This window comes from Orycteropus afer, unplaced genomic scaffold (assembly GCF_000298275.1).
Source record: "Orycteropus afer afer isolate SDZICR_OR568_19922 unplaced genomic scaffold, OryAfe1.0 scaffold00207, whole genome shotgun sequence".
Lineage (NCBI taxonomy): Eukaryota > Metazoa > Chordata > Mammalia > Tubulidentata > Orycteropodidae > Orycteropus > Orycteropus afer.
Genome location: NW_006921794.1, coordinates 1,484,115 through 1,497,642, shown reverse-complemented (window position 1 = coordinate 1,497,642; position 13,528 = coordinate 1,484,115). Strand labels below are relative to the sequence as shown.

Sequence of the window (13,528 nt, the reverse complement as noted above, 5' to 3'; positions counted from 1 at the left end):
AAAAAAAAAAAAAAAAGACTAAGCTCTGATCCCTCAGCGGAAACCATGCAGGCGAGGAGACAATGGGATGGTATATATAAAACCCTGAAAGAAAAAAATTTCCAACCAAGAATTATATACCCAACAAATTTGTCCCTCAAATATGATGGTGAAATTAGGACATTTCTAGATAAACAGAGATTAAGGGAATTTGTTAAAACCAGACCAACTTTACAAGAGAGGCCTTAAGGATTCCTTTGGCAGAGAACCAACAATAGCAAACAACTGACCATTAATACACATGATGACGTAACTGAGAAATCAACCCAGTTATAGAAGTATCCAAAGTAAATAAGCCTGTAACATTGTAAACAGGGAACCAGAGACATCAACTGACAAATGAAGACAACTAAAAACAAAAAGAGGGAAAAAACTGTGTAGTTCCAGAACTTCTAAATGGCAACTACAGGATAAAACATACTGTTCTAAACTTGGGAAGAAACTATAAATCACACGATAACCTCAAAGAAAAATGGTAAACCTTTATATCAAAATGAAAAAGAGGACCAGCACAAATATTTAGCAGCAATAGCAACAAAGGAAGTGATAACATGATTTATAAACAAAACGAGCTCAGCACAGAAAATTATATGGAACAAAGAAATCAACACAACGAAAAAGCACATAACAAAATGACAGTAACAAATTCATACTTATCGGTAATTACATATCTGACAAGGGATTTATATATAAAATTTATAGGGAACGCCAGTGCTTCAACAACAAAAGATTAACAGTCCAATTAAAAAATGAGCAGAAGACATGACTAGGCACTTCACCAAAGAGGATATTCAGGCGGCCAGCAAATACATGAAGAAATGCTCATAATCATTAGCCATCAGAGAGATGCAAATCAAAACAACAACGAGATACCATCTCACCCCAGCACTAATGGCAAAGTTGAACAAGACGGAAAATAACAAATGCTGGTGAGGATGTGGAGAGATTGGAACTCTCATACACTGCTGGTGGGACTGTAAAATTATAAAATCACTGTGGAAAACAGATGACAATTCCTTAAAAAGCTGAAACTGGAAATACCATTGACCCAGCAATTCCATTAGTTGGTATATATCCTAAAGAAGAGAGAGCCAGGACAAGAACAGATACATACACACCCATGTTCATCACACCACTATTATCACAGCAAAAGATGGAAACAACCTACGTGTCCATCAACAGAAAATGGATAACCAAACTGTGATACATACACACAATGGAATACTATGCAACCCTAAAAAAAATTATGTAGAATCTGCAAAACACCGCATAACATGGATGAACTTGGAGGACATTGTGCTGAGTGAAAGAAGTCAATCACAGAGGGACAAATATAGTATTAGTTCATTATTGTAAAAAGTCAAGGATATATGAAAGAAACTTTCTTTGTTGGTTACCAGGGTTGGGAGGGGAGGAAACACTGCAAAAAAAAAAAAAAAAAATGCATTGACCCATGTCACTTTTGTATATTTCACTGTACATAAATTATATTTCAATCAAATTCATTTGTGGCAGGGGGAACCTTATAGAGCTCAGTTCTATTGTGACACACATGGGGTGGCCACGAGTCAGAATCGATTAGACGGAAACTAGTTGGTTTATAGTGAGTATGCATGAATTTGGCTTTAATAGGTACTACCAGTTTTCAGTCTCTATGCTGAGCAAATAATTCAAGAACCTGGACTGTATGAAGAACATGGCATCAGGATTGGAGGAAGACTCATTAACAGCCTATGACATACAGGTGGCACAACCTTACTTGCTGAAAGTAAAAATAACTTGAAGCACTTACTGATGAAGATTAAAGACTACAGTCTGCAGTATGGATTACACCTCAACATAAAGAAAATTAAAATCCTCACAACTGGACCAACAAGCAGCATCATGATAAATGGCGAAAAGATTGAAGTTGTCAAAGATCTCATATTACTTGGTTTCACAATCAACACCAGTGGAAACAGCAGTCAAGAAATCAGAAGACATATTACAATGGGCAAATCTGCTGCAAAAGACCTCTTTCAAATGCTGAAGAGTAAAGATATCTCTTTGAAGACTAAGGTGTGAGAGCTGGACAATGAATAAGGAAGACTGAAGATGCTTTTAAGTTGTGGTGTTGCCAAAGCACACTAAAAGTACCGTGGACTGCCACAAGAATGAACAGATCTGTCCTGGAAGAGGTGTAGCCGGGATGCTCCTTGGAAGTGAGAATGGCCAGACTCCGTCCACCTACTTTGGTCATGTTGTCAGAAGGGACCATTCCCTGGAGAAGGATATCATGCTTGGTAAAGTGGGTGGTCAGTCAAAGAGGGGAAGACCCTCAACCAGATAGATCAACACATTGGCTGCAATGATGGGCTCAGGTATAGCAAGGATTGTGAGGCTGGCACCGGACTGGGCAGTGTTTCATTCTGTTGTACACAGGGTCACTATGATTCAGAGTTGACTTGACAGCAGTTAATGACGACAACAACAACCAGTTTTCTAAAATGTGTGTCAATTTATACTCTTACCAATAGTGTATGAGAGTTCTACTTTTTGCCCATTTTAAAATTAGGTTGTCTGGCTACTTTGTACTAATTTATTAATATTCTTTATACATTCAGCTATTTAACATTTTTTAATTTGAAAAAGGTCGTTTGTGGATTTTTCTAAATCCACATAAAGAATTCTAGAAACTGACAATGTTTCCCGGAAAGGAAATATTTATTTATTTTGTGTAATACCTCTTTTTATATGTTTAATTATAGTCATTGCCTTGTATTGCATAAAATTGTTCCATTTTAGAAGCGGTAATAACTGAGTTGTATAAAGGCAGAAATGATAATACTGTATGCAATTTTTTCTTATTTTCAGATGACAATTTATGAAGACTCGGTTGCAGCTCATCTTAAAACAATCCTCAGTACTGATGAGCATGCTGTGGTTGTATCGTCTGCGAAGTGAGTTGTAGAGTTTCTTAAAGTGAAAGGAAAAGGGTTTCCTGCCATTTATTTCATTTCATTGTAGTTTTTCTTTGCAAAAATAAAAATTTTTATGATGTAACCTGTAGAATTAGATATACTAATTTGAGTTGATTTTTTAAAAATCACTTTCAACATCATTTTTCGCAGTGGAGTGCATTAAGAGGGCAGAGTAGTCTCCCCTTATCTGTGGAGGATACATTCCAAACCCCCAGTGGATGCCTGAAACTACGTATAGAACTGAACCCTATATATACTACGTTTTTTCCCATGCATACATACATACGACAGGTACCCAGGGTGCCCTGGGCGGGCAGCGTTAGTTAACCTGTTGTGTGCTGGAAGGGCACAGGGCAGCTGCTCACCCAACTGCGTTTTCCAGATCGGTGTCCATCAGAGGAGTAGGGAGCAGGATCCTGGACAGCGCACCTTGTGCAAGAGTTCATCACGCTGCTGAGAGCATCGCGCAATTTAAATATTTTCAGGCCGTGGGTAATGAAAACCATGGAAAGCAAAACCAAGATAAGGGGGGGACTACTGTATGGTTTCTGATGGTTAATTTGAAACTTTTTTTTTGTCAGAAAGATGTAGTAAGCATTGAGAGTTTAATCTAAGTTTCTATTTAAAGAAGTATTTCTGATTAATTATAATATGGAAAACATTTAATTATAATTGGTTATTTCCATAAGCATTACTATTTACTGGTTTGTATTGGTAAAAGGGAAAAATCATGAGCTTTTTCAAAGCAGTATTTCTCAGCATGCTTATATTGAAGAATTTTAATTCAAAGTTATTAGAGTTTAGTTGATTTCATATACAGAGGCAAAGCTACTTGATTTTATTATCCAAAATGTTGTCTGGCTGGCAGTTAGAATTTAATTTGAAGCATCCAGTACTGATGTCATGAGAACTAGAAAGTGACTAGAAGAGGTGGGTGGAATCAATCAGCTGGAATTTTCAACTGATAAGCAAAAGTAAAAGAATTCTTTAAGATTCTAACTTAGTGAGCAGTTACTACTATTTTTGTGAAGAAAGAGGATAGAATATAAGAGAAAGAAAGTAGGAGGGAAAGTGGTGAAAGGAAAAATACTTTTGAGCGTATTACATACTTAATTTGCAAAGAAGTCAAGTAAAGTCATTATAAACAAATTCACCTGTGGCAGAAGTACAAGTGTAGCAATAATTGCTTTCAGTGACATAACCCTCCAAGTTTAGGAAACAAGATGGAGCACAAGGTAAAGAGTTGAACAGTGTAAGCCCAGGCGAATACATTGGTGGGCCAGGCAGAGGTGCGCTACAGGTTTTCTGTGTTTGATGGGCACTGTTGCTGGTTAGTTGGTTGGTTGTTTTTCTTTAAAATGAATTGTATTACTTAATGAGGATGTATACAAATCTTTTTGCCCAGGTCCCAAAAACCAAACTCAACTGCCACCGAGTAGATTCTGACTCATAATGACCTCCCTTGGGTTTCCAAGACTGTAAATCTATACAGAAGTAGATTGCCCCATATTCCTCCCATGGAGCAGCTGGTGGGTTTGAACCCATTGACCTTCTGGTTAGCAGCTAAATGCCTTACTCACTACGCCACCAGAGATCCTGATGCCTTAGGTCCCAGAACTCCCTATGTCTTTCTCATTGCCAGGTCCAATTCATGTACTTAGGTTACCTGCCAAAGCTTGTAGACATTAATTAGATCCTTGCCTTATGGGTTGAGTGTGTCTTTATAAGTCTTTTTTTGAGGGCATTGATAGGAAAGATGGAAAATTGGAATGGAAGCTTTTTTTAGGTATAACAAGTTGTAGAATAATTATTCTTTGTTTAATGAAGTTAAGCAAATCGTTTATCTGGCTACCTTTCATACTTTGGATGTTAGCAAAGCCTTCATCATGACCTTCATGTATCTGACGTGCTTGATTTAATGCCTCATGCATTTTATGTCTCACTCATGGCCGTTGAGTGGGATCCCACTCATAGTGACCCCTCCTTGGGTTTCTGAGGCAGTATCACTACAGAAGTAGATTGCCCAACCTTCCTTCTGAGGAGGGGCTGGTGGATTGAACCACCAGCCTTCTGGTTAGCAGTCAAATACCTTAGGCACTACACCACCAGAGCTTCTGCATTTTATGTACTTTTTAAAATTAAATTGAATTAATTATATGAAGTTTGGACAGATGTAAACAGAAGCCACTCTGATGTCTCCTTCTCTTTTTTTCATTTCAGTACCTTTGTGATGTAGCATTTTTAGTTGTGGGAACTGTTTTCCAAATAAAATCTTACACAGAATCTCAATTTTGAAATAAAAGTTATTTTTCATTGGCACTAATAAATTGGCTAGATTTAAATTATTGAAATTGTTTATGAGAATAATAAAGCAATACGGTTATAGGTGACAGTCGTCTCAATATTCAGTGCAGTTTCCAATTACATCTGTAATTTATTTTGGTCACATGGTTGTAAGGAAATTGTTTTCAATTAAAATGGCAAAAGATATTTTAGTCCAAAATTATACAGAAACTAGTTTACACTAAAGTACAAATTAACGTATTATTTGTCTCAAATGTCTCTAATGGTCATTTGAGCATTTAACAAATTACATTTCATATTTTGAAATGAAATTTGAGTTGTACATATTTGGAGCCCTTTAACTACCTCAGGAGAACAGTTTGAAAAACACTGGAATAGACCACAGTGTTGTACTAAATAGGAATGAAGCTTGCGCACCTGCTTGAGACTCAGCCATTCGTCAGCTTTCTGATCTTTTCATCAGGATCTTTTCATTAAGAATGGAAAGAATGCCTACTTTCTTTCTCAAAAGACTATGCAGAGAATCAATCTGAATAATAAAATAAATACAGAGCTTATAAATTACAGAAACAAACAAACAAACTCACTGCTGTCGAGTCTGACTCATAGCGACCCCTCCTTGGGTTTCTGAGGCAGTATCTCTATGGAAGTAGACTGCCAGTCTTCCTTCCCAGGAGTGGCTGGTGGGTTTGAACCACCAGCCTTCCGGTTAGTAGTCCAATGCCTTAGGCACTGCGCCACCAGAGATCCCATAAATTACAGGATACTATATTAATTGTCATATCATTACCTAATGTTTTACCTAAATCCCTTTCAAAGTTTTTCTGTGGCTGTGGTCTGTCTTCTTATCTAGGCTGTGTTGTAATCCCTAGGGTGAGTTTTTCCCTTGACGTGCTCACTTGCCTTTAAACAGATCACGTTCCACCTCTGATCCCCAGACCTGCCGGGCTGCCCTTAACTTTACAACTCCAGATTCCCTGTCCTGCATTAAAATCTTAGAGGATTTGCCATAAAGAGATTCAAGAGAAAAAAGAGGGAGGGGGACAGTATGTAATACAATCTATCTTAAATTACATTTTTATTATAGACATTTTCAAATCATACATAAACGTAGAAAGATTGGTATAATGAATTCACACTATACCTATCACTCAGCTTCAGTATTTTCAGTATTTTTCCATCTGCTTATCACTTTTTTTTCCTACCGTATCTTAAAAAAAATCCCAGAAATCACTTTATCCCACTTTCAACATACATATTTCATAGTTTCTTTTTAAAATGTAGTAATAATATTGTCTAATACCAGTTGTATTATCCGTCCATATTCAGTTATCTCAAAGTTGCTGTGGTTTGTTTTTTTTTAAAGTGGTCTGTTTGTTCAAATCAAATTCCAAGCAAGGTTCACACATTACATTTCAGTAATGTCTCTTTAATTCTTTTAAAATTCTTTTTTTGTTAAATGTCTTATTGATGGATAACATATACTCAAATCATAAGCACAGTACTCAAATCATAAGGGTAAAACTCAATGAAATTTTACATATAAACAAACATATATTTTAATCTTCTTATACATGATTTTATTTCATAAAATAATTCCTATTAGCCTTAGCTGTTTTTCGGCTATTTTTAAAATCTTGAAAATGCTAATTCCATTAGCATCACTAAATGTGGGTTAATTACTTTGTTAATATAGGTTAACTAAAACATAAGTTCTGGTATTACAGGGGTTAAACACTCAGCTGCTAACCAAAAGGTTAGCAGTTCGAACCTACCAACTGCTCTGTGGGGAAAGGATACAACACTCAGCTTCTGTAAAGATTACAGCCTTAGAAACCCTATGCATCAGTCCTATAGTTTTTTTTCTATATGGTGGCTACTTGTCTATGCTAAGAAATTTGGAAGACAGCTACCTGGCCAATGAACTGTGCCCATCCCAAAGAAAGGTGATCCAGCAGAATAAGGACAATGTCATTAATATTACACTTGTGTAAGGTTTTGCTACACGTAATTAAAAAACAAGTTACAGCAATACATTAACAGGGCAGTGCTAGAATTTCAATCTGGATTCAGAAGTAGACATGGAAGGAGAGATATCTTTGCTGATATCAGGTAGATCTTAGCTGAAAGCAGAGAATACCAGAATGATGTTTACCTGTGTTTTATTGACTATGCAAAGACCTTCGACTGAGTGAATCATAACAAATTATGGATAATTTTGCAAAGAATAGGAATTCCAGAACAATTAATTGTACTCAGAGCAAAAGGCAGTCATTCATACAGAACAAAGGGGATGCTGCATGTTTTAAAATCAGGAAAGTGGTGCATCATGGTTGTATCCTTTCACCATACTTATTCAATCTGTATGCTGAAACAGTGATCTGAGAGGCTGGACTATATGAAGAATGTGGCATCAGGATTAGAGAAAGACTCATTCACAACTTGTAACATGCAGATGACACAGCTTGCTTGCTGAAAGTGAAGAGGACTTGAAGCACTTATTGATGAAGATCAAAGGCTACAGCCTTCAGTATGGATTGCACCTTAACAGAAAGAAAACAAAAATTCTCATACCTGGAACAGTAAATGACATCTTGATAAATGGAGAAAAGGGTGAAGTTGTCAAGGATCTTATTTTACTTGAATCCACAATCAACACCCATGGAAGCAGCAGTCAGGAAAGCAGATGTCATATTCCACTGGGCAGATCTTTTTGTTAAAAAACAAAAATGTCACTTTGAGGCCTAAGATGCACCTGACCCGAGCCATAATATTTCCTTTCGCCTCATATGATGCAAAAGCTGGAGAATGTATAAAGAAGACTGAAGAAGAACTGATACATTTCAATTACTATATTGGCAAAGAATATTGAATGTACCATGGACTGCCAGAAGACTGAACAGATCTGTCTTGGAAGAAGTACAGCCAGAATGCTTCTTAGAAGCGAGGATGATGAGCCTTCATCTCAAGACTTTGGACATGTTATCAGGAGGTAGCAGTCCCTGAAGAAAGATATACTTGGTAAAGTAGAGGGTCAGCAAAAAAGAGGAGGACCCTCCACAACATGGGTTGGCACAGTGCTGCAACGATGGACTCAAACATAGCAACAGTTGTGAAGATGGCATAAGACTGCACAGTGTTTCATTTTGTTACACTTAGGGTTACTGTAAGTCAGAACCGACTTGATGGCATCTGATAAGAATAGTGTTGGGTGCCTATGAGTGACTCAACAGGAGCTCTGGTGGGGTAGTGGGTAAAGCATTGGGCTGCTAACCAAAAGGTCAGCGGTTCCAACCCATCTGCCACTTCATGAGGCAATCTGTCTGCAAAGATTTACAGCCTTGGAAACCCTGTGGAGCCCTTCTGCTCTGTCTTACTGGGTTGCAATGAGTCAGAAACAACTCAGCGGTGATGGGTTTGGGATGAGTGACTCAACAGAGCAACAACTAAAACATTTCTTTTACTTTGGTTAGAATTTTATCAGCTTACTATGGATATACTCGTTATCTTCTGAGAACCAGATTGTTGTTGTTGTTGTTATTTGCCATCGAGTCGGCCCCGACTCATAAGCGCTAATTAATTAATTATAAATGCCATTTATTAATAAAAGTGAAACAAAGTTATTAAATAAGTATAAATTATTTTGTTGAGAAAAATTTCAGAAAATAAGATCTCTGTCAGGAAAGAAATAATGACATTGGCACCATAGAATCATAAAATTTTATATTTGGAATCTATTTTAGAGATAATTTAGACAGCCCCCTCATTGAATAGATGAAGTAGTGATGTAATTGTTAAAATCTTTCCTCAAATCACATAGATTTGTTGTTGTTATTGTTAGCTGCTGCTGGTGGTTTGCCCCACCCCCCCACACACACACCCAACTCATGGTAACCTCATGCACAAGGAAACAAAGCAGGGTCTGGTCCTGCGCCACCTTCATGGTTAGTTATATATCAGGCTGTTGTGCTCTGTAAGGTTTCCATTGACTGATTTTTGGAACTAGATCACTAGACATGTATTAGTCTGGAAACCTGTTCAGTGTCATAGCAACACACAAACCCCCAGTGACAGATGCAACTTAGGAAGTACTCCCCAGCTGTCCCCCTTTTCCTGAGGCTGATGGACACAAGGGCTCTGTCCCTGTGAGATAGTAAGACTAGTGATGATAAAGTGATAGCATATAGAATTTCACAAATCCAAGAGAAAGTTCTGTCAAGACAGTATTATAACCATGACAAGGACACCCTTTATTTTGGAGATACACAGATAGGTGAGAATGCCAGTGTCTCTTCTGCCCAGAACTAGGACATATAAGAGAAATTTTCACTCAAGCAGAAATTTCTTGATTGCCTGCTATAGTATGCCAAGAAATTCCATAAACATACTTCACATGAATAAAGACACTTGTGTGAAATATGGGAAGGCAACTCTAATAAATGGTAAAGTAGACTCTTCGTAGAAATCTGAGTTTAAAAAGCCAATCAGAAAAGTTAAGCATTTGGAAATGTTAACTTTTGGCCAAGTGACTTCTAGACATAGTGGTCAAAAAAAATCAGCAAGCAAACAGACTTTGCTAGGAGTAACAATTATTTTCTAGATGATAAATGTGAAGGTTTGGGATGTGTGTCATGTGTCTGTTCAGTGTTTCAATTTCAAACTAAAATATCTGGAAACTTATCATTATGCCACTCACGTGACAGAGAAAAACAGTGTATAATAGAAAAAAATAACTACTGAATCTAGTTCTTCTTTTATTCCCCAAAACTCTTTAACTCTTCACACCAGTGAAAGATTTTATGATTTTAAAATATTCTGATTCTCTTTTCAAATATTTACTGAATAGGCCTCCAACTTTTTTTTGCAAGGACCTATCCCATTTTGTAAGGCGCTCTGGTGACATAGTGCCTAGGGCATTCGACTGCTACCAGAAGTAGGCGCTCTGGTGACATAGTGCCTAGGGCATTCGACTGCTACCAGAAGGTTGGCAGTTCAAACCCACCAGCCGCTCCACAGAAGAAAGACTAGGCAATCTACTTCGGTGAAGATTTACTGCCTTGGAAACCCAAAGGAGGTCTCTATGAGTCAGAATTGACTCGATGGCAATGAGTTTGGGGTTTCAGTATCCCCCTTTGTTGGCTATTGTTTTTAATCCAATTGGAGATGCTTCTCCAAAGATTTTTGAAAGACAAATTTTGTTAGTGTTTCATGTTGTTTTTTCTTTTAGTCTATATTTATGGCAAAGAAATGAAATGTAATTAAAAGAAAAATCAAGTAAACTGTATTACTAACAGTAATGAGACCTAAATTAAATTAATTTTGCATGGTATTGTACTGGTTATCTTAAGGGGGATAAAATGAATGGATTTTCAGAGAATATAACTCAACTCAAGGGGCTAGTTGGTTCTTAGGATGATATATGCAACCTCTTTCCTCTTCAGGGACAATACAGGTATCTCCCACTTTTTGAAAGTTTGTTTTACACCACTTCTCTTTTATAAAAGACCTACATTAGTACCTGTTTTCTCTAATGAAAGAAATCCAAAGAGGATTTTTGCTTTTACAAAAAAAAAACAAGAAGAAAACTAGCGTTGAATAATTTGTTCTGTAGTGAGCCATTAAAGGGGTAGCACACACCTTGAGTGCAAGAGTAGTGTTGTCAAGCTCTTTCCCTAGAACTACAGTCAGCCAGCATCTCAGCATCAAGCCACTTTGAACTGTGTCTGTGAACATTCTATGTTAGTGGTATTTTAGGTTTTATGTGTTATTTGGCATGGTTTGGTGGATTCTTTTAGGGTCTGGGAATGCTTAAAAATTATCCCATATAAATTAATGGGAATTGCTTCTTCACCGTATGCCATTTTGGCTATGACAAGTTTCTTAGAAGTGTTCTACTTTCAGATAGTGGGGAAAACCTGTGTATTTATCACCCATGTGATAAATAGCAGAGCAACGGTGGCAACATGCTTATCCTTGTTTCTTCAACACTGCAGTTTTGTCTTGAAAATACATATGCTGCAGAAGATAATGCTTTTGCTTTCAGTAGAATCTAAAAGTATTCTTCTTAAGAATTTAAATATTTTAGAAAGTCTTATTTCATTTAAATTATGTAAGAGTAAGCTTTCTTCTTTACCCACATATCACTTAGAATGTCTTGAACATACCTGTTACACAGCAACTAGAACTGTGTATTTATATACAAATCCTCCAGGTATTTTGATAGTTTGCCTAATTGCCTTTCTTTTCAAATATACTTAAAATTGAAAGGAAATGAAACTACTAAGCTTACTGAAGTGTACTTTTTTTTTTCTTCCAAGCATATTATGTGAAACTGTGAAGGACTTCGTTGCAAAAATAGAGAAGGAATATGGAAAAACGCTGGAAAATTCCGTGGATGCAGATGCCATGGCCAGTAAAGTAAGGGACATGTTCAGGGCATCAGAGAGTTTTATTGACAATGTTACCTAACATTTTTCTGTGTTTCAAGTTTTTTAGCACTAGACTGATTAAGTGGGTTCTACCAAACATCTTAATCAAGAGAAAAATTACTTTCAAATCTGATAGAAGGTAGTTTTTTGTTTTTTTTAATACTCCATTTTATGGTTGGGAGCTCTGGTGCTGTTACTCTTTAATATGTAAGAAAATTGTCTTGTTGAAAATTATTAGACAAGCTGAGATTGTAGCTTAAATCCTTTCTCTACTGACTGACATCTCAAATGGGAGACATACAGTAGTCAAGTTACAGGGTAATGCAATATGGCCTTCCAGTGGGGAGAAGGGTTTTCAGTTTCTAAGCCAATTCAGCCAGTTAAGCTCCTTCCTAGCACCACTTTTAGAACACCCTAGATGCTATAGTCCTCTGCTCTGTTCAAGGTTCTGTTTCTTGCTTTGCCTTTTTCTCTACAGATTTTTTTCCCCCATCATGAGTTTTTTGTGGCTAAAATAAGAACATTTCACTGAACCTCAAAACCTACTGTCTTTGCTTACATAAATTCATGACAGGACAAGACTTAGGAAGGGCTTGGTTATATTAGGCTTGCAAAGGAATTAGCTCTCCCGAGATTCTTGGTATCTGTGGTGGTTTAATGGACTAGAGGGGAAAAAAAAAAAGAAAGAAACCTACTTCTGCCTCTTTCAGCCTCTTTCTCTTGTTTTTCTACTCTGTGGAGAGTTTCTCTAGCCATACTTTTTTCTCTAAACTATTTCTGGCATAACTTTGTCTTGGCATGTCATCAAAGACAAATAAACAGAAGAGGAAAGGACTGGAAACTGTGTGGAGATAAAAGGTATTTAGGGGTAGCATCAACAAATTCAGTCCTAAATATTTCTTTACCCCTAGTAACTCAAGAAAAGCAGAGGAAATAAAAAGCAAGACACAGTACTTGTTTTGTTTTTGTCTCTTCTTTTCCCTCTTTATCCTTGTGTATTTTCCTTTTTGGTCTTTCTTTGAGCCCTCTAGGGCTGTCACTCCTTTCTAAATCAGAGCTTTGAAGGCTAGCTTGCCAAAACTAGCCAGACCTTCAGTTTATGATGCTCAAAATGGTGCCATAAATTGATTGCTTTTTTAATAGAAAGAAGTTTATATAATTTTTTGTGTAATATTGTGTAGTATTACACAAAAATTTTTTGTAATGCATAATATTTGTGTACTGTGTCACTTCATAGTAAAAGGTTTGTTGTTTTCTTTTAAGGAAAAATAACTATGCAAAGATTATAAAAATTTTTACCCATGATATGGAATCTGAATAGTTCTAGAAGAATAAATCAATGACATTTACACAGGAATTGCGCTATATTGTTGTTCTATAGAAATTATAAATTGTTGAGTCCATAAACTATCTAAAATATAATTAGAATAGTCAGTTAATAGGAAACATCCATACAGGTTTCTTCCCTATAAATTTCTTTTTCTGGTTACAGTCCAATCAGCTCTAACTCATAGTAACCCCATGTGTGTCTGGTAGAACTGCACTCCTTAGGGTTTTCCACAGTGATTGTTGCTGTTATGTGCCGTCAAGTTGGACCCGACTCATAGCAACCCGTCCTTGGGTTTCCGAGGCAGTATCGCTATGGAAGTAGATTGCCCCATCTTCCTTCCGAGGAGTGGCTGGTGGGTTTGAACCGCCAGACTTCTGGTTAGCAGTCAAGTGCCTTAGGCACTATGCTACCAGAGCTCCCCCTCGGAAACCCAAGGAGGGGTTGCTATGACTCAGGTCCGACTCAAT

At 37.0% G+C, this 13,528-nt stretch overlaps 1 protein-coding gene across 1 annotated transcript in view; it reads left to right on the top strand.

The window, feature by feature from the left end:
* DGKH (diacylglycerol kinase eta) overlaps positions 1–13,528 on the top strand; it is a 314,831-nt gene that overhangs the window by 245,803 nt on the left and 55,500 nt on the right. Inside the window, exons 13-14 of the mRNA XM_007948176.1 lie at positions 2,893–2,978; positions 11,621–11,720. Coding sequence (XP_007946367.1) covers positions 2,893–2,978; positions 11,621–11,720 — 186 coding nt within the window. The remainder of the gene's footprint in view (positions 1–2,892; positions 2,979–11,620; positions 11,721–13,528) is intronic.